The sequence below is a fragment of the Mobula hypostoma genome, chromosome 31 (genome assembly GCF_963921235.1).
Source record: "Mobula hypostoma chromosome 31, sMobHyp1.1, whole genome shotgun sequence".
Taxonomy (NCBI): domain Eukaryota; kingdom Metazoa; phylum Chordata; class Chondrichthyes; order Myliobatiformes; family Myliobatidae; genus Mobula; species Mobula hypostoma.
Window position 1 is genome coordinate 2,992,032 of NC_086127.1, and position 20,349 is coordinate 3,012,380.

General features: G+C 50.4%; 1 protein-coding gene across 1 annotated transcript in view; it reads right to left on the bottom strand.

Moving 5' to 3' along the window:
- The window catches only part of LOC134339947 (ecto-ADP-ribosyltransferase 5-like), a 47,511-nt gene that overhangs the window by 21,739 nt on the left and 5,423 nt on the right, over nt 1-20,349 (bottom strand). Inside the window, exons 2-3 of the mRNA XM_063036747.1 lie at nt 10,370-10,519; nt 8,438-9,165 (exon numbers count right to left, since the gene is read on the bottom strand). Coding sequence (XP_062892817.1) covers nt 8,438-9,165; nt 10,370-10,430 — 789 coding nt within the window. The 5' untranslated portion in view covers nt 10,431-10,519. The remainder of the gene's footprint in view (nt 1-8,437; nt 9,166-10,369; nt 10,520-20,349) is intronic.

Sequence of the window (20,349 nt, forward strand, 5' to 3'; positions counted from 1 at the left end):
TGTGAAGAACAAAAGGATGACAGGAGTGGAGGTAGGACCGATTAGAGATAAAGGTGGGAAGATGTGCCTGGAGGCTGTGGAAGTGAGCGAGGTCCTCAATGAATACTTTTCTTCGGTATTCACCAAAGAGAGGGAACTTGATGATGGTGAGGACAATATGAGTGAGGTTGATGTTCTGGAGCATGTTGATATTAAGGGAGAGGAGGTGTTGGAGCTGTTAAAATACATTAGGACGGATAAGTCCCCGGGGCCTGACGGAATATTCCCCAGGCTACTCCACGAGGCGAGGCAAGAGATTGCTGAGCCTTGGGCTAGGATCTTTATGTCCTCGTTGTCCACGGGAATGGTACCGGAGGATTGGAGGGAGGCGAATATTGTCCCCTTGTTCAAAAAAGGTAGTCGGGCTAGTCCGGGTAATTATAGACCAGTGAGCCTTACGTCTGTGGTGGGAAAGCTGTTGGAAAAGACTCTTAGTGATAGGATCTTTGGGCACTTAGAGAATCATGGTCTGATCAGGGACAGTCAGCATGGCTTTCTGAAGGGCAGATCGTGTCTAACAAGCCTGATAGAGTTCTTTGAGGAGGTGACCAGGCATATAGATGAGGGTAGTGTAGTGGATGTGATCGATATGGATTTTAGTAAGGCATTTGACAAGGTTCCACACAGTAGGCTTATTCAGAAAGTCAGAAGATAAGGGATCCAGGGAGGTTTGGCCAGGTGGATTCAGAATTGGCTTGACTGCTGAAGGCAGAGGGTCGTGGTGGAGGGAGTACATTCAGACTGGAGGATTGTGACTAGTGGTGTCCCACAAGGATCTGTTCTGGAACATCTACTTTTCGTGATTTTTATTAACGACCTGGATGTGGGGGTAGAAGGGTGGGTTGGCAAGTTTGCAGATGACACAAAGGTTGGTGGTGTTGTAGATAGTGTAGAGTATTGTCAAAGATTGCAGAGAGAAATTGATAGGATGCAGAAGTGGGCTGAGAAGTGGCAGATGGAGTTCAACCCGGAGAAGTGTGAGGTGGTACACTTTGGAAGGACAAACTCCAAGGCAGAGTACAAAGTAAATGGCAGGATACTTGGTAGTGTGGAGGAGCAGAGGGATCTCGGGGTACATGTCCACAGATCCCTGAAAGTTCCCTTCAGGTGGATAGGGTAGTTAAGAAAGCTTATGGTGTGTTAGCTTTCGTAAGTCCAGGGATAGAGTTTAAGAGTCGCGATGTAATGATGCAGCTCTATAAAACCTGGATAGGCCACACTTGGAGTACTGTGTCCAGTTCTGGTCGCCTCACTATAGGAAGGATGTGGAAGCATTGGAAAGGGTACAGAGGAGATTTACGAGGATGCTGCCTGGTTTAGAGGGTATGGATTATGATCAGAGATTAAGGGAGCTAGGGCTTTACTCTTTGGAGAGAAGGAGGATGAGAGGAGACATGATAGAGGTGTACAAGATAATAAGAGGAATAGATAGAGTGGATAGCCAGCGCCTCTTCCCCAGGGCACCACTGCTCAATACAAGAGGGCATAGCTTTAAGGTAAGCGGTGGGAAGTTCAAGGGGGATATTAGAGGAAGGTTTTTCACTCAGAGAGTGGTTGGTGCGTGGAATGCACTGCCTGTGTCAGTGGTGGAGGCAGATACACTAGTGAAGTTTAAGAGACTACTAGACAGGTATATGGAGGAATTTAAGGTGGGGGGTTATACGGGAGGCAGGGTTTGAGGGTCGGCACAACATTGTGGGCCGAAGGGCCTGTACTGTGCTGTACTATTCTATGTTCTCTGTTCTATTAAATACACCCAATGACTTGGCCTCCACAGCCGCTCATGGCAACAAATTCCACAGATTTACCACCTCCTGACTAAAGTAATTACTCTGCATCTCTGTTCAAAACGGACGTCCTTCAATCCTGAAGTGGTGACAATAAAAGAGGACTGAGTGTTCGCATTATCTAAAAAAAAAATGACAACGGTCGTGTCAGGACCGTCAGACGGTAGGACCATAGAAATCAGAACTGAATTAGGCCATTCAGTCTGCCCCGCCATTCCATCATGGGTGACTTATTCATCCCATCTCAAACCCATTGTCCCCGTAACCTTCGAGGCCCTTCCTGATCAAGAACTTCCGCTTGAAATGTACCAATGACGAGCCCTCCCCACCTCCCCCCCCCAACCTCGAGCCGGCCGTGACAAGGAATACCTCAGCTACGTCATCCCTGGCGAGTGCCGGCTTGCGGTTATGGGGAGGATTTGGTAGCGAAATGGAGTGTCTGCCGTAGTACGCAGGGTGCAATTTCAATGTGTAAGCGTATCAGCCAGAGTGGCTTGAATGTGAACCGAAACGGGATGTAATTTAAAAAAAAATTTTAGCATCACCCGCAAGCACAGTAACCGTGCCAACTGGGAGATCACGAGGAAATCTGCAAAAGCTGGAATTTCAAGCAACACACATAATATATATATATTCTTTTTCTCTCTCTATTTTCTCCCTCTGACCCTCTCACTATACCCTTTGCCCATCCTCTGGGCTTCCCCCCTCCCCCTTTCCTTTCTCCCTAGGCCGCCAGTCCCATGATCCTCTCATATCCCTTTGCCAATCGCCTGTTCAGCGCTTGGCTCCATCCCTCCCCCTCCTGTCTTCTCCTATCATTTCGGATCTCCCCCTCCCCCTCCCACTTTCAAATCTCTTACTAGCTCTTCTTTCAGTTAGTCCTGACGAAGGGTCTCGACCCGCAACGTCGACTGTACCTCTTCCAAGAGATGCTGCCTGGCCCGCTGCGTTCACCAGCGAATTTTATGTGTGTTGCTTGGGAGATCACCAATGGCGTCAACATAGCTGACGAATCTTGGCGGGCCCAGCTCCGAACCCCGCAAAACACGACTGCTCCGCTTCCCCGCCCCCGCCCCCGCCCACAGTCCAAAGACGCACGGGTCGGTAGCTTAATTGCTTCTTGTGAATTGTCCGATCTTTAGGCAGGGGTTTGCTGGACGGCGGGGTTCGAAAGGCCGGAAGAGTCTGTTCCGCGCCATATCTCAATCAATCAATCAATCAATCAATCAATAAATAAAACATAAATAAACAAAAAATTCCGCTAAACTCCCCCTGTCGCTTTTCTCCCTGATTTTCACTAACCTGTTGATTTTTACTGCGGAGCGCGTTACAGTCTGACCTGTTCTGCCACGCGTTCTGATGCATTTGTTCACCCCCCCCCCCGCACTCCCCCCTCCGGCGATGTCTCTTCACACCTCCCCTGCCACCCCCGAGACCAGCATTCTCCGTTACTGCCCGAGGACAGGTTTCAGTCGCGGCTGGAGTACCGGACGGGGGTGGGGAAGCCCGGGGGGGGGGTGAGGGGTGAGGGGTGAGGAGGCGCTCGTTATCGAAATCCACTTAAAGGTCACAGCGCCATAGGCCCGAAACAGCGCGGATTCAGGCCCCTCAGCCCAAATGAATCCGCGCCGGTCGCGGTACTGAATCACTCCGCTTCCGTCGGCTCCGTAAGCCCAGGGAAGACAATCTCCGGCCCCGCCAGACGTGGGATATTGAAGCGCAAGCCCACCCCGAAACCCCCTGTTTGTGTGGTTGCCTCGTGGTTCGTTACCCGGTTACGAATAAGTACCAGGAAATAACGGTCAGCACACCGCATACAATTAAATTTAGCTTTATAACTCTTAATTTGATTACATGGTTAGTGACAATAAAAAAAAGCGCAAAAAGAAATGGGCCCGTTTTATTGAAACAGTCGAACGTGCACAAGTTGGAGCTCGCCGTTTCCCCTTCGCCGATCCTCCCTCGATCTCCCCGGGCTTCGTCCAACCACGGCCCCGCGCCGTGTCGAGTCCGACGACCTCGTCTCTCCAGCGTCTTCTCCCGCCGAACCAAAGACCCCGCTCAGCCCGGTGTCAGGCCCACCGCACGAAAACACCTCCCCCCCCACACACACACACACATACAGACACTCACTCACTCACTCACACACACAGACACACAAACACACACGCACACACACACACACACACACAAACAGAAACACACACACAAACACACTCCCAACAAACACACACACACACTCACTCACACAAATACACACACTCACTCACTCACACACACACAAACACACACACACAAACAGAAACACACACACAAACACACTCCCAACAAACACACACACACACTCACTCACACAAATACACACACTCACTCACTCACACACACACAAACACACACACACAAACAGAAACACACACACAGACACACTCCCAACAAACACACACACACACAAACACACTCACTCACACACACACACACACACACTCACTCACACACACACACACACACAGACACACACACACACACACACACACACACAAACAGAAACACACACACAGACACACACACACAAACAGAAACACACACACACACACACACAGAAACACACACACACAAACAGAAAAACAGACACACACACACACAAACAAAGAGAAACACACACACACACAAACAGAAACACACACACACAGACACACACACACACACAAACAGAAAAACACACACACACAGACACACACACACACACACACAAAGAGAAACACACACACACAGACACACACACACAAACAGAAAAACACACACACAGACACACACACACACAAACAGAAACACACACACATACTCACACACACACACACACACAAACAGAAACACACACACACACACACACACACACGCAAACACACACACATACACAGACACACAGACACACACACAGACACACACACACACACAAACAGACACACACACACAGACACACACAAACAGAAACACACACACACACACACTCGGACTCACTGGACAGCTCAAGTTCCAAGCCACCCGTTCTCTCTGACCATGACCCGAGCACCGCTTCTACAGAAAGACCGTCACGGTAGCACAGAAACCCTTCCCAGGGGTGTGACATTACGCACCCAGCTAGTTCCCATTCCTGCCTGCCTCCAGGGCTCCTCTCCTCCATGCGGATTAATCACTTCTTCCTAGATGCTCGTATTTTACCTGGCTGAACCACTTCCCCTCCAGCTCATTCCACTTACTCGCCTCTCTCCACGTGAAAAATGCTCCTTAGGCCCCAATGAAACCTTTCCCCTCTCACCCCGGGGAAAAGACGGCTGACATCCGTCCTATCTATTCCTCATATAATTTTAAACACTCAGTGACTTTCCAGAGAGTCAAGCCCTCCCCTCGTCGACTTCCCGCTACAATTCTGATCATCCAGACCTCGCAACAGACTCATAAAACTTGTTTCTCTCCAGCTTAACCCCGTTTTACCTACTGAAGTTGCGAGATCTAAAATTTCAGGGTTCAAGATTACTTACTGCCGTTCCGTAGCACCACATGTGGGGAGGAGGAGAAGGGGGAAAAAAGCGATCTTTACCCCGGGTCAGCACAGACAAAACGCGGGGGGAACTCAGCAAGCCAGGCAGCATCCGTTGGGAAAAAGTAAACAGTCGGCGTTTCGGTCTCTTTTCTATAGATGCCGCCTGGCCTGCTGAGTTCCTCCAGCGTTTTGTGTGGCCGTGTGTTGCTCGCATTTCCGGCGTCTGCACATTTTCTCCTGTATGTGGATTGCTACTCCGGATCTGATGCAGCGCAAAACATTAGCTTAAACAACTCAGTAAAAGGAAATATGAATAAAAATATCGCAATAAATATACATAAAAGATGTCCTATAAAACGCAATGTACAAGTAAATTGAGGGTGACATAAAATTAACTTTTATACATGGACTGACCGTCTGTAGATCAGATGGAGTTCAACCCAGATGAGTGTGAGGTGGTTCATTTTGGAGGTCAAATATGATGGCAGAATATAGCATTAATGATAAGACTCTTGGCAGTGTGGAGGATCAGAGGGATCTTGGGGTTCGAGTTCATAGGACACTCAAATCTGCTACACAGGTTGACTCTGTGGTTAAGAAGGCATACGGTGCGTTGGCCTTCATCAACCGTGGGATTGAGTTTAGGAGCCGAGAGGTAATGTTGCAGCTATATTAGACCCTGGTCAGACCCCACTTGGAGTACTGTGCTCAGTTCTGGTCACCTCACTACAGGAAGGACATGGAAACCATAGAAAGGGTGCAGAGGAGATTTACAAGGATGTTGCCTGGATTGGGGAGCATGCCTTATGAGAATAGGTTGAGTGAACTCGGCCTTTTCTCCTTGGAGCGACGGAGGATGGGAGGTGACCTGATAGAGGTGTATAAGATGATGAGAGGCATTGATTATGTGGGTAGTCAGAGGCTTTTTCCCAGGGCTGAAATGGCTAGAACGAGATGGCACTGTTTTAAGGAGCTTGGAAGTAGGTACAGAGGAGATGTCAGGGCCAAGTTTTTTTCACACAGAGAGTGGTGAGTCCGTGGAATGGGCTGCCGGCGGCGGTGATGGAGGCGGAAATGATAGGGTCTTTTAAGAGACTGTTGGATAGGTACATGGAGCTTCGGAAAATAGAGGGCTAAGCATTTTCTAAGGTAGGGTCAAGATCAGTACAACTTTGCGGGCAGAAGGGCCTGTATTGTCCTGTAGCTTTTCCATGTTTCTATGTTTCTAACCCTAGGCCAGGCAGCATCGATGGAAAAGAGTGAACAGTCGGCATTTCGGGCCGAGACCCTTTGGCAGGACAGGAGAAAATAAAAGCTTAGGAGTAGATTTTAAAAGGTGGTTGGAGGGGAGAAAGAAACACAAGGTGATAGGGGAAACCAGGAGGGGTGCTGGGATGTTGATTTGGGGGCAAGCCTGATAAGTGAGGACAAAGGGCCTAGGAAGAAAGAAAACGGGGTGGGGGGGAGGGCAGAGGAGTACCGAGGGGTCGGGGGGGGCGATGGGCGAGCAAGGAGATAAGGTAAGAGAGGGAAAAGGGGGATGGGAAATGGTGAGGGAGAGGGGTTGGGGGGGAGTGTTACCGAAAGTTTGAGAAATCCATGTTCACCCCATCGGGTGGGAGGCTACTCTGACGGAATTGGTCCTCCAACCTGTAGGTGGCCTCGTCGCGTGCTGAACGAACGCCTCTTCCGCCCCCCACCACTTCCCGCAGCCCCCACATGGTCTCCCCGTGACGACGCTATCGGCGAACTACGCGCATGCGCCCGTCAATCTTTCTGACGCTCCGCCGTCCGCAGGACAAGCCCCATGGTGGCTCGAGTTTGAGAATGGCAACGCCTCACGCATATCCGCACTGAAGCCCTTTCGTCACACCTCGGCCCACCTCCCCACCTGATCAGGACCGCCCCCACCCCCTCTCGATCGGTGGTGACTTTCTTCACTGTCAAAAATAAACGCCTGGTAATTTCTAGACCTGAAAGTACGACAGCCCTTCGGCTCTCAATGTTGCGCCGACCCATATATTCCTTAAATATGTACTAAACCCACACTACCCCGTAACCCTCGATTTATCTTTCATCCATGTGCCTGTCCAAGAGGCTCTTAAATACCCCTAATGTTTTAGCCTCCACCACCATCCCTGGTAAGTCATTCCGGGCACCCACAACCCTCTGTGTAAGAAAACTTACCCCTGATGTCTCCCGTAAACTTTGTACATATGCCCTCTGGTGTTTGCTATTCGTGCCCTGGGAAACAGGTACAGGCTATCCACCCTATCTATGCCCCTCATAATCCTGTAAGGCTCTATCAAGTCCCCTCTCGTCCTTCTACGCTCCAAAGAGAAAAGTCCCAGCTCTGCTAACCTTGCCCCATAAGACTTGTTTTCCAATCCTGGCAACATCCTGAAAAACCTCCTCTGCACCCTCTCCATAGCTTCCACATCCTTCCCATAGTGAGGTGACCAGAACTGAACACAATACTCCCAGTGTGGTCTCACCAGAGATTTGTAGAGTTGCAACGTGACCTCTCTACATTTCGCGTGAACTGTGGTTAAAAATTGGGAAAGGGTGAATACTAAGGGGATTATCAGGGAATAAATGTGGCCAAGTGGTTAAGGCGTTCGTCTAGTGATCTGAAGGTCGCCAGTTCGAGGCTTGGCTCAGGCAGCGTGTTGTGTCCTTGAGCAAGGCACTTAACCACACATTGCTCTGCGACGACACCGGTGCCAAGCTGTATGGGTCCTAGTTCCCTTCAGGGGAGATCTTGCAGCATGGACAACTGCCGGTCTTTCATATAACCTTGCCTAGGCAGGCGCCCTGGAAACCAAGGCGCAAATCCATGGTCCCATGAGACTAACCGATACCTATATCAGGGAATTAATCAGACTTTGTGGCTGGGGGGGGGGGTGAGGGTGGGTGTGGATTTTGGAAGAGAGGGACCCTTGCATTCAAGTCCAAACATCTTTTCAGATGGTGAGAGTGAGACGTTGAAGTTGGGAAATGACTGCGCACAGGTTAGGGTTCAGGGTTCGGGAGCATCCACAGTGAGATGGACAGGGGTAATGCGGCTCACCCGAACTCTCCCGCCTCTGATCTCGTCCAGCCTCACCGAGATCGTCTGGCGGCCGCGGCTGGTGAGGACGACGTCCACGCCGCTCCCGGCGGGGTAGTCGATCCGGAAGATTTCGTAGGGCGGGATCAGCACCTCTTCTTCCTCTGGGAAATCGGAGAAGTTCTGGATCGGGACGCCGTACTGCGAGCGGATGGTGAAGACGGTGGCGACGCCGAAATTCTCGGCGATGCGGTAGTGTGCGGAGGAAGACGCGAAGTAGCCGAACCTCATCTCCGATCCGTTTCCGCCCACCACCCGGCTCTTCATTCCTCGAAAGGTTTCCCTGCACGAACTGGAGACGGACCCTCTCAGTTTCTCAAGGGCAACAGAAAGGAGGTAATGGTAGCATTTAAAGCGAAAGTGCGTTGCGTAGATCGAATCGTTTACTCCGTACATCCGAAGTGCCCGATTGAATGTCTCGTAGAAATCGTGCTGGGTGTATGCATTCACCGCCATAAGGTGCTCTGGTCTGAGTCCGTCCACCTTTTCGAGTTCAATGAGCCTGTGTGCGTTCCGCCACACTCGGCGCAGGCGGCCGCAACGGCTCAGCTCCTCCTGGAGACAGCGGATGGCTAACTCATCGGATTGGTCGGTCTGCTCGAAGACGTAACCGGCCGAGTCCCCCGCCATGTCCAGCCGAATGGAGCCTTCCCCGCTTCCCCCGCTGCCAAAGGACACGAGCACCCAATCTGGGGAAGAAGAAGGGGGTGTTGGGAAATTGAGTTCAACGGCCCACGAATTCACTGGGGATTCCGGGCGACTGGGGGCCTCGGTCCTCATGTTTACGGAAATTGCAAGACGTATCTTTGCTTGTGCCGAGACGAGGGGTGCGTCGGGGGCAGCCGTCGCCGTGGTTAGAAAGAAGAGAGAGACGTCGATTTTTTTCTTTTTTACGCGCAGTACGCAGGCGTAAGATCAGGAGCAGAAAGAGGCCATTCTTCCCGTCGACTTCTCCGCCATTCCAGAATGACTGATATAGTATCCTTCTCCACCCCGTTCTCCTGCCATCTACACGCAACCTTTGACACTCTTATCAGTCGAAAGGCTGTTAACCCCCGCTTTAAATACACCTTAATGACGGCCTCCATAGCCCTCTGTGGCACAAATTCATAACCACCCCCGCCCCCCGGCTTATGAAATGCCCACTTATCTCAGTTCTAAAGTGATGTGCCTGAATTCTGAAGCTGCGCTCTCCGTCCTGGACTCCACCCCGCCATCCAAATGAAACACAGGGACCAGATCGAGGGCGTCGCTGCTTACTTTGGGAAGCCAAGGAAGAAGTTGCACGGGGCGTTGGGCAAATAGGTGCTTCATCGCTCGCCACGGGCAAGATGAAGCAGGATTGGAGGATGGTGGTACGTCATGCGTTGCATCAGGACGGGATGCAAGGACAAGTTGGAGGGGGGCGGGGGGATTGGACCTAAAGGTCAGTTTTGTTTCCGTACAGATATCAGTAAGCACCCTATGCCTTGTGTTGGCGCGTGGCCAAGTGGTTAAGGCGTTGGTCTAGTGATCTGAAGGTCGCTAGTTCGAGCCTTGGCTGAGGCAGCGTGTTGTGTCCTTGAGCAAGGCACTTAACCATACATTGCTCTGCGAGGACACCGGTGCCAAGCTGTATGGGTCCTAGTGCCCTTCCCTTGGACAACATCGATGGCGTGGAGAGGGTGGTCTTGCAGCATGGGCAAATGTCGGTCTTCCATACCACCTTGCCCAGGCTTGTGCCCTGGAAACCTTCAAAGGCGCAAATTGATGGTCTCATGAGACTGACGGATGCCTATATATAGCTGGGCAGAGGGGCTCGTCTCTCTCTCTGCTCTGCAACTATGATTCCGACACGCTGACGTGTCTCCCCCAACCCCCTTCACCCTTAGGACACAGAAGGCAGATACTTACAAACGAGACAAAGGGAAGCAGCCAACACCAGGAGCCAGGAGACGATCCGTTTCGTCTCCATTCCCCGCCAAGGAAGGAAGACCACCCACCGCCACGATGACAGTTCCAGGAGCCGCGATTCAAACTTCCCTTCTCTTCAATAAACTTAACCTGAAAGGAAGAAAATTTTGCATGCTAGATGCGAGTTCCGGCAATACAGAAACTCAAAGCGAAAGTTCTCCGGGACAGCTTCTTCCACCAGGCCATCAGGTTGATTAACTCACGCCGTCACAACTGTACAGTATTTTTTTATTATATTGACTGTCCTGTTGTACATAATATTTATTACAAATTACTATAAATTGTCCATTGCACATTGAGATGGAGAGGTAACGTAAAGAGTTTTACTCCTCATGTACACGAAGGATGTAAGAAATAAAGTCAAGTCAAGTCAATTCAATTCAAGTCATGTCAGTTCAATTCAATTCAATATTTCCATGAGTGTGTTGTGATACAATATTTTAGGACAGAGTGGATGTGTAGAGGAAGTTTCCTATAGCGGGGGAGTCTAAGACCAGAGGTCACAGCCGGAAAATACTAGTACGTCCTTTTAGAATAGAGATGAGGACTAATTTCTTCAGCCAGAGACCGATGAATCTGTGGAATTCATGGCCACAGAAGGCTGTGGAGCCCAAGTCATTGGGTATATTTAAGGCGGAGGTGAATAGGTTCTTGATTAGCTAGCGGGTCAGTGGTTACTGGGAGAAGCCAGGAGAATGGGGGTTGAGAGGGATAATAAATCAGCCATGACGGTATGACGGTGTAGACTCGACGGGCCGAACGGCCTAACTCTGTTTCCGTGTCTCCTGGTCAGCTCTTAACGCAGAGAACACCTGCTTATCTTACTAGGCCGGTCGTGGACGCTTGTACGGGCCATGATTGCTGTTTTGGGTACAGCAGTAGCACAGAATTACTGAGGTCGGCCGAAAGTCCAAGGAGGCCATTCAGCCAGTTGCGGCTACATTGGCTCTCACGAACTCACCCGGTCTGCCCTGTTTTAAACTCCGAACGTATCCTACATACTCACTCCTTTTAGTTGATTCATTCGGCTTCCTTTGAATGCTGCAATTGAACCTAATCTGCCAGTGCCCTCTGGACACTAAGTACCTGTGGTACAGAGAGAGAGAGAGAGAGAGAGAGAGAGAGAGAGAGAGAGAGAGAGAGAGAGAGAGAGAGAGAGAGAGAGAGACAGACAGAGAGACAGAGAGAGAGACAGAGAGACAGAGAGAGAGAGAGACAGAGAGAGAGAGAGAGACAGACAGAGACAGACAGAGAGACAGAGAGAGAGAGACAGAGAAAGAGAGAGAGAGACAGAGAGAGACAGACAGAGAGACAGAGAAGAAGAGAGAGAGAGACAGAGAGAGAGAGACAGACAGAGAGACAGAGAGAGAGACAGAGAGAGAGACAGAGAAAGAGAGAGAGACAGACAGACAGAGAGAGAGAGAAAGACAGAGAGAGAGAGACAGAGAGAGATAGAGAAAGAGAGAGAGAGACAGAGAGAGAGACAGACAGAGAGACAGAGAGACAGAGAGAGAGACAGAGAGAGAGAGACAGAGAGAGAGAGACAGAGAAAGAGAGAGAGAGACAGAGAGAGAGAGAGAGAAAGACAGAGAGAGAGAGACAGACAGAGAGAGAGACAGAGAGAGACAGACAGAGAGACAGAGAAAAAGAGAGAGAGAGAGAGAGACAGAGAGAGATAGAGAGAGAGACAGAGAAAGAGAGAGAGAGAGACAGAGAGAGACAGAGAGAGATAGAGAGAGAGACAGAGAAAGAGAGAGAGAGAGACAGAGAGAGACAGAGAGAGAAAGACAGAGAGAGATAGAGAGAGAGAGAGAAAGACAGAGAGAGAGAGAAAGACAGAGAGAGAGAGACAGAGAGAGAGAGACAGAGAGAGAGAGATAGAGATAGATAGAGAGAGAGAGAGACACAGACAGAGAGACAGAGAGAGAGAGAGAGAGAGAGACAGACAGAGAGATAGAGAGAGAGAGAGAGAGAGACAGACAGACAGAGAGACAGAGAGAGAGAGAGAGAGAGAGAGAGAGAGACAGAGAGAGAGAGAGAGAGAGACAGACAGACAGAGAGATAGAGAGAGAGAGAGAGAGACAGACAGACAGAGAGACAGAGAGAGAGAGAGAGAGAGAGAGAGACAGAGAGAGAGAGAGAGAGGGGGATTGTCGATCCCTTTGCCAAAGGAGGCTGCTCATGTCTCTTTCTGCTCTATTTTCCCTTCAATATCTCCAACAACTCCCGCGGATTACCCCGGCCACACCTGCCATTCCCAAGCATCAGTGCAGCAATCGCACTGGACGATTGCAGGAAGCCTACCCTACATCTCTGCAGAAGTTTGAGGTGCGGCGCTCGGCCCAGCTCCCTGGCTGTTATCGAGCCAGTCTTTAACGCCGTTGACCTGCGTCATGACGTCATTGGTCTTGGTTCACCAGGAACGAGGTGGCCATTTTGCACCTTACAACCTCCAGTGAAGACTGTGCAAATACACCCCCGGCATCTGCTTCTCCTATCCACTCAACAAGTATCCTTCCGCCTGATTTACACCGCCTCTTTTCCTTGTCCCAGCTCCACGGTTCTCAGCGCTCAACGTCACCCAAGACCAGCTCGCCTGTCTCACCAAGTGATGTCATGGACGGATACGGCCCCGACGTGGCTCCGTGGCCGAGTCGAAGCCGCTCACCAACGGAGCACACGGATCTGACAACACAAGAGCAAGGTGCTCAGAACAGATACAAAGTACCGGGTGAACTCGGCAGGTGAGCCAGCACCTGAGGGAACGACCCTTCACCAAGGATAGGAGAGGGACAATGGAGAAGCCGGAATAGGAAAGCGGCGGAGGGAAAGGAGTACAAGCTGGAAGGCGATAAGGTGAACCCGGCTGAGGGGCAAGGTGGGGGTTGAGGGGGGGGGGGAGGTGAAGTGAGAGCTGAGAGGCGATGGATGGAAAAAGTGAAGCGCCGGAGAATGTCACGGTCCGATCCGTGAAGACCATATTCCGTTTCACGGTCCGGTCCGTGGACTAAGGACTCCGGGTCTTCCAGCTGTCCCTTGTTTGAGTTAATCATATGCACCTGATTCCCATCTTTGGGCTTGCAATATAAGTAGCCTTAGGACTGAATGTGGGCTGTGGGTTGGTCTCGTCAGTTCCCCTTCGAGCAACCTGCTGATGGAAGGCTAGTGAAACCATTTGTGATCTCTAGGCCTGGTGGGAGGACCACTGCTTCATGGAGCCTTGTTGCCATTCATTGGAGTAGTCTTTGCGATATGGATTCGGCTGTTTCCTGCGCCAGCTGAGTGGCTGCCAGCCACTCCGAGCTAGCTGAGGTTGCTGAGATTTCCGTAGCCACCTGAGGTTGTTGGCTGAACTGAGACTCGGAGATCCCCTGGAGCAGAGATGGAACTGTCTGTTGTTCTTTGGTGTTTGTCTCTTCTTGTCCTTGCCTCTGTGGGGTAAGCCAGACCGTTTTGCCGTTGCGCTGCAGGGGGATCTGTCTTGTCCTCGCCTCTGTCAGATAAGTCCGGCGGTTCTGCCGTTACCTGACGGAGAGACCTGTACTATCTTGGTGTGAAGATGAAGTTGAGTCCTGGCTTGTCGTAGGAATAGTCCCGGCTCTACGTCTATGTTCTGTCCTGTCTCATGTTTGTGTTGTGTTAAAGATGAGTCCTGGCTTGTCGAAGGATAAGTCCCGGCTAAGTGTTGATGTTCAGTTCCGAGTCTGCCTCTCAGCTCCAGTCTCCGAGTTATCAGTCTCCGCATTTCAAGACGAAGAACCCAAGCCTCGAGGATCCCAAGCCAATCTCCGAGAACCCAAGACCCCAGGCCTCGAGGATCCCAAGCCAAGCTCAAGACCCAAGACCCCAGGCCTCGAGGATCCCAAGCCAAGCTCAAGACCCACGACCCCAAGCCTCGAGGATCCCAAGCCTAGCTCAAGACCCTAGACCCCAAGCCAAACTCAAGACCCACGACCCCAAGCCTCGAGGATCCCAAGCCAAGCTCAAGACCCAAGACCCCAGCCTCAAGCCATGTCATGTCCTTGCCTGGTTCTCGGGGCGGAGCCCGAGGCAAGACCCAGGTTTTGGTTCCTTGTCCAGTCTCGGGGTCGGAGTCCAAGCCTTGTCTCCTAGTCGATGGTTCCTAGTCCTGGCCCCGCTTTCCCTAGCCCTACTCTGCGTTCTTGTCCCTGCTCCTCGCCTGAATTCTGTCATGTCCCTACTCTAGTCAAGTCTTGTTCCTTGTACTTCAGTGTCTGTGTCTGCATTTGGGTCCGTTCCCAGCACCCCCTGTGACATAGAAGGAAACTGTTTGGTGCCGAAAGTGGACCATGGGAGGAAGGGAAGAACAGGAGACGCCAAGATGAGTTGATAGGCAGGCGGGGGAAAGAGAAAACCCGCAGAATCTGCAGAATCTTTTGTGTCCATGTCAAACCCTTCGGTCCTCGATATCCCCGCCCAACGTGACGCCAATCCCTTCTGCCTGTCGATGAAGCGCAAACCGCCGTTCCCTTCACGTCAGTTTACCCGCGGAAACTCCTCTTGAACGCTGCATGCAGTGTAATGCCTGATTTCAGCCTGATTTATACTTCGGCCGCGACGCAACGCCGTAAGTACAGCGTCGCCCGAAACCCTACGCCAGAGCCTGCGTTGCTGCACGCGTACCTCTACAAAAATGTAACCGCGCGTCGCAGCAACGCAGACCGTAGAACTGTGATTGGTCCGCTTGGTAGCATCGCATTCCCTCCTACGCTGCAGTAGCTTCCCATTGGGCGACTGAAGGACAGGGAAGGAACTCTGGCTGCAATGCGTTCCATAAAGCAGGTGTGTGCGCACGGGCGACGTGCAGGATTTATACTTCTGCGTTAATGAACGCCGTAACCTACTTAAATGTCTTACGCGCGTTGTGAGCATTTATACTTGTGCGGTGGCGTGTCTGCGTCGCTCTGCAATTCGCGAAAATCACGCATGCGCGCACACACCTGCCCGTGCAAGGCTTCATGGTCATGGTAGTCTTTCTGGGATAAACAATAAGCGAGCGTCTTTTTTTCGTAAAAGCGAATTGTGTCCTCCATAATTTCGGAGGTCTGTAAAGCTTTATGGAAAGCATTGCAGTCAGAGTTCCTTCCCTGCCCTTCAGTCGCACAGTGGGAAGCTATTGCAGCGTAGGATGCAATACTGGGACTGCAGACTCGGAGATCGTTTCGCTGAGCACCTACGCTCTGTCCGCCAGAGAAAGCAGGATCTCCCAGTGGCCACACATTTTAATTCCACGTCCCATTCCCATTCTGACATGTCTATCCACGGCCTCCTCTACTGTAAAGATGAAGCCACACTCAGGTTGGAGGAACAACACCTCATATTCCGTCTGGGTAGCCTCCAACCTGATGGCATGAATATTGACTGCTCTAACTTCCGCTAATGCCCCACCTCCCCCTCCTCCCCATCCATTATTTATTTATATACACAGATTCTTTTTCTCTCTCTCCTTTTTCTCCCTCTGTCCATCTCACTGCACCACTTGCCGATCCTCTGGGTTTTTCCCCCCTCCCCCTTTTCTTTCTGCCTGGGCCTCCTGTCCCTGATCCCCTCAGATCCCCTTTGCCAATCACCTGTCCAGCTCTTGGCTCCATCCCTCCCCCTCCTGTCTTCTCCTATCATTTTTATGATCTCCCCCTCCCCCTCCCACTTTCAAATCTCTTACTAGCTCTTCTTTCAGTTAGTCCTGACGAAGGGTCTCGGCCTGAAACGTCGACTGTACCTATTCCTAGAGATGCTGCCTGGCCTGCTGCGTTCGCCAGCAACTTTGATGTGTGTTGCTTCCTTTTCTTTTTTGTTGTTTTTTTTTCTTCACTAACCCTATAACCAAATTAAGAATTATGAAGCTAAATCATTTAATTGTATGCGGTGTACTGTGTGTTATTTCGTGGTACTCATTTGTAACAGGGTAACAAATCACGCAGCATCCACCCAAACGGCGGGGTTTCGGGGTGGGTTTACACCTCAATGTCGCCCGCTTTTCAGGGCCAGAGATTGTCTCTTCATCTTCAGCTTTTTTACACATAGTGTGATGTTTACTTCCAAAATTTGCTGGTAGCTAACTGAATTCATTCTTCCCTCTACCAATGAATTGTTCCCCGTGCCACTGGCTGCAACACGAGCCCAAAGCATGATCGATCCACCCCCGTGCTTAACAGTTGGAGAGGGGTTCATTTCATGCAATTCTGCACCCTTTTTTCTCCAAACATACTTTTGCTCATTGCGGCCAAAAGTTCTATTTTAACTTCATCAGTCCACAGGACTTGTTTCCAAAATGCATAAGGCACTTTGAGATGTTCCTTTGCAAACTTCTGACGCTGAATGTTGTGGTGAGGACGCAGGAAAGGTTTTCCTCTGATGACTCTTCCATGAAGGTCATATTTGTGCAGGTGTCGCTGCACAGTAGAACATTGCACCACCACTCCAGAGTCTGCTAAATCTTCCTGAAGGTCTTTTTGCAGTGAAACCGGGGTTTAGATTTGCCTTTCTAGCAATCCTACGAGCAGTTCTCTCGGAATGTTTTCTTGGTCTTCCAGACCTCAACTTGACCTCCACTGTTCGAAGGTATGTTTGGAGAAAAAAAAAAGTGCAGAATTTCATGGAAAGAACCCCTCTCCAACTGTTAAGCACGGGGGTGGATCGATCATGCTTTGGGCTTGTGTTGCAGCCAGTGGCACGGGGAACATATCACTGGTAGAGGGAAGAATGAATTCAATTAAATACCAGCAAATTCTGGAAGCAAACATCACACCGTCTGTAAAAAAGCCGAAGATGAAAAGTGGATAGCTTCTACAACAGGATAATGATCCTAAACACACCTCAAAATCCACAAATGGACTACCTCAAGAGGCGCAAGCTGAAGGTTTTGCCATGGCCCTCACAGTTCCCCGACCTAAAGATCATCGAGAATCTGTGGATAGACCTCAAAAGAGCATTGCATGAAAGACGGCCCAAAAAATGTCACAGAACTGGAAGATTTTTACAAGGAAGAATGGGGGAAAATCCCCCAAACAAGAATTGAAAGACTCTTAGCTAGCTACGGAAAGCGTTTACCAGCTGTGATACTTGCCGAAGGGGTATTACTAGGTACTGAATGAAACTTCTGCTTCGGGCCCTTTTTCTGGAAATCAGGTCATGTTTTACTCACTTAGCTATTCATGGTAACAGAAATTTTGACCGGGGTGCCCAAACTTTTGCATGCCACTGTAGTTTTCCATAACTCTTTTAAAACTAAAAGGGCTGTGGCCACTGGCAGCAACGCACTCTCTATGCACTCCTCAATCACTTCTCCAGCCTCATTTTGGAAGAGGGAGAGGAGTGATGCCCATGCCCTGTTTGGATCATCTGCACAGATCCGGGCAAAAATATATTTTTCCTGGACACATTTAACAACTTCTACACCAGCGAAGGAGTGGAGCTTTCAGGCTATGACTCAAGAGGTTTCGACGAGAAGAGGCGGAGGACAAGCTTGATCGCAGTCAGTTTTTACAATGCCTCCTGAGACGGTGATGTGCCTCTCATGTGAGATGTGGCAGTCTTGGGGTAGTGTCACATCTGTCAGAAGTGCATACGGCTGGGCGATCTGGAAGACCATGCAAGGAATCTGGAGCAGCAGCTGGATGTTCTTCGACTCATAAGGGAGAATGAGGCTGTCATAGATGAGAGCTACAGGGAGGTAGTCACACCTAGGCTGCCGGAAGCAGGTCGTTGGGTGACAGTCAGAGGGGGGAAAGCGAAGGTGAGCAGACAGGTAGTGCAGAGCACCCCTGTAGCCATTTCCCTGAATAATAAGTTTACTGTCCTGGATACAGTTGGTGGGGACGACCGACCAGGTGTGAGCCACAGTGGCAGGGGCCCCCTGCACTGAGTCTGACCCTGTGGTGCAGAAGGGTGGGACGGAGAAGAGGAGAGCTGTCGTCATTGGAGACTCTACAGTCAGGGGAGCAGACAGGAGATTTTGTGGACGTGAGAAGGACACCCGCATGGTTCGTTGCCTCCCGGGTGCCAGGGTCCGGGATGTCTCTGACCGGGTGCACGACTTCCTGGTACGAGAGGGAAAGCAACCAGAAGTCGTGATACATGTTGGCACCAACGACATAGGCAGGAAGAGGGATGAGGTCCTGAAGTGTGAGTTTCGGGAACTAGGCAGAAGGCTGAAGAACAGGACCTCAAGGGTGGCGTTCTCAGGATTGCTGCGTGACAGTGAATGTAAGAATTGGAGGAGATGGCAGTTGAATGCGTGGCTGAGAGTTGGTGCAGGGAGGAGGGTTTTAGATTTTTGGATCATTGGGATCTCTTCTGGGGAAGGTGGGACCTGTACAGATTGGATGGGTTGCACCTGAACTCGAGGGGGAGCAATATCCTTGCAGGTAGGTTCGCTGGCATGGTTCGGGAGGGTTTAAACTAATTTGCAAGGGGGATGGGAACCAGGGCGATAGAGCAGTGAACGAAGTGCACGGAGTAAAGCCAGATCTAACATATAGAGAGGCTTTGAGGAAAGAGAAGCAGAATAAACGGTGTAAATGTAGTAAGGTAGAAGGGCTGAAATGTGTGTACCTCAATGCAAGAAGCATCAGGAACAAAGTTGATGAACTGAGAGCTTGAATACATACGTGGAATTATGATGTAGTGACCATTACAGAGACTTGGCTGGCACCAGGGCAAGAATGGATTCTCAATATTCCTGGATTTCTGTGCTTTAAAAGGGATAGAGAGGGTGGAAAAAGGGGAGGAGGGGTGGCATTACTGGTCAAGGATACTATTACAGGTATATAAAGAGTGGGTAATGTAGCAGGATCCTCTTTTGAGTCAGTATGTGTGGAAGTCAGGAACAGGAAGGGAGCAGTTACTCTATCGGGGGTATTCTATAGGCCCCCTGGTAGCAGCAGAAATACAGAGGAGCAGATTGGGAGGCAGATTTTTGAAAGACGCAAAAATAGCAGGGTTGTTATCATGGGTGACTTTAACTTCCCTATTATTGATTGGCACCTGATTAGTTGCAAGGGTTTAGATGGGGCAGAGTTTGTTAAGTGTGTCCAGGACGGATTCCTGTCACAGTATGTGGACAGGCCGACTAGGGGGACTGCCATACTAGATCTAGTACTAGGTTTTGAACCGGGTCAGATCACAGATCTCTCAGCGGGTGAGCATCTGGGGGACAGTGACCACCGCTCCCTGGTCTTTAGCATTATCTTGGAAAAGGATAGAATCAGAGTGGACAGGAACATTTTTAATTGGGGAAGGGTAAATTATGAAGCTGTAAGGCTAGATCTTGCGGGTGTGAATTGGGATGATATTTCTGCAGGGAAAAGTACTATGGACATGTGGTCGCTGTTTAGAGATCTCTTGCAGGATGTTGGGGATTATGTTCTCGTTGTCCACTGGAATGCTACCGGAGGATTGGAGGGAGGCGAATGTTGTCCCTTTGTTCAAAAAAAGGTAGTAGGGATAGTCCGGGTAATTATAGACCAGTGAGCCTTACGTCTGTGGTGGGAAAGCTGTTGGAAAAGATTCTTAGAGATAGGATCTTTGCGCATTTAGAGAATCATGGTCTGATCAGGGACAGCCAGCATGGCTTTGTGAAGGGCAGATCGTGTCTATCAAGCCTGATAGAGTTCTTTGAGGAGGTGACCAGGCATATAGATGAGGGTAGTGCAGTATATGTGATATATATGGATTTTAGTAAGGCATTTGACAAGGTTCCACACAGTAGGCTTATTCAGAAAGTCAGAAGGCATGGTATCCAGGGAAGTTTGGCCAGGTGGATTCAGAATTGGCTTGCCTGCAGAAGGCAGAGGGTCGTGGTGGAGGGAGTACATTCATATTGGAGGAATGTGACTAGTGGTGTCCCACAAGGATCTGTTCTGGGACCTCCAGTTTTCGTGATTTTTATTAACGACCTG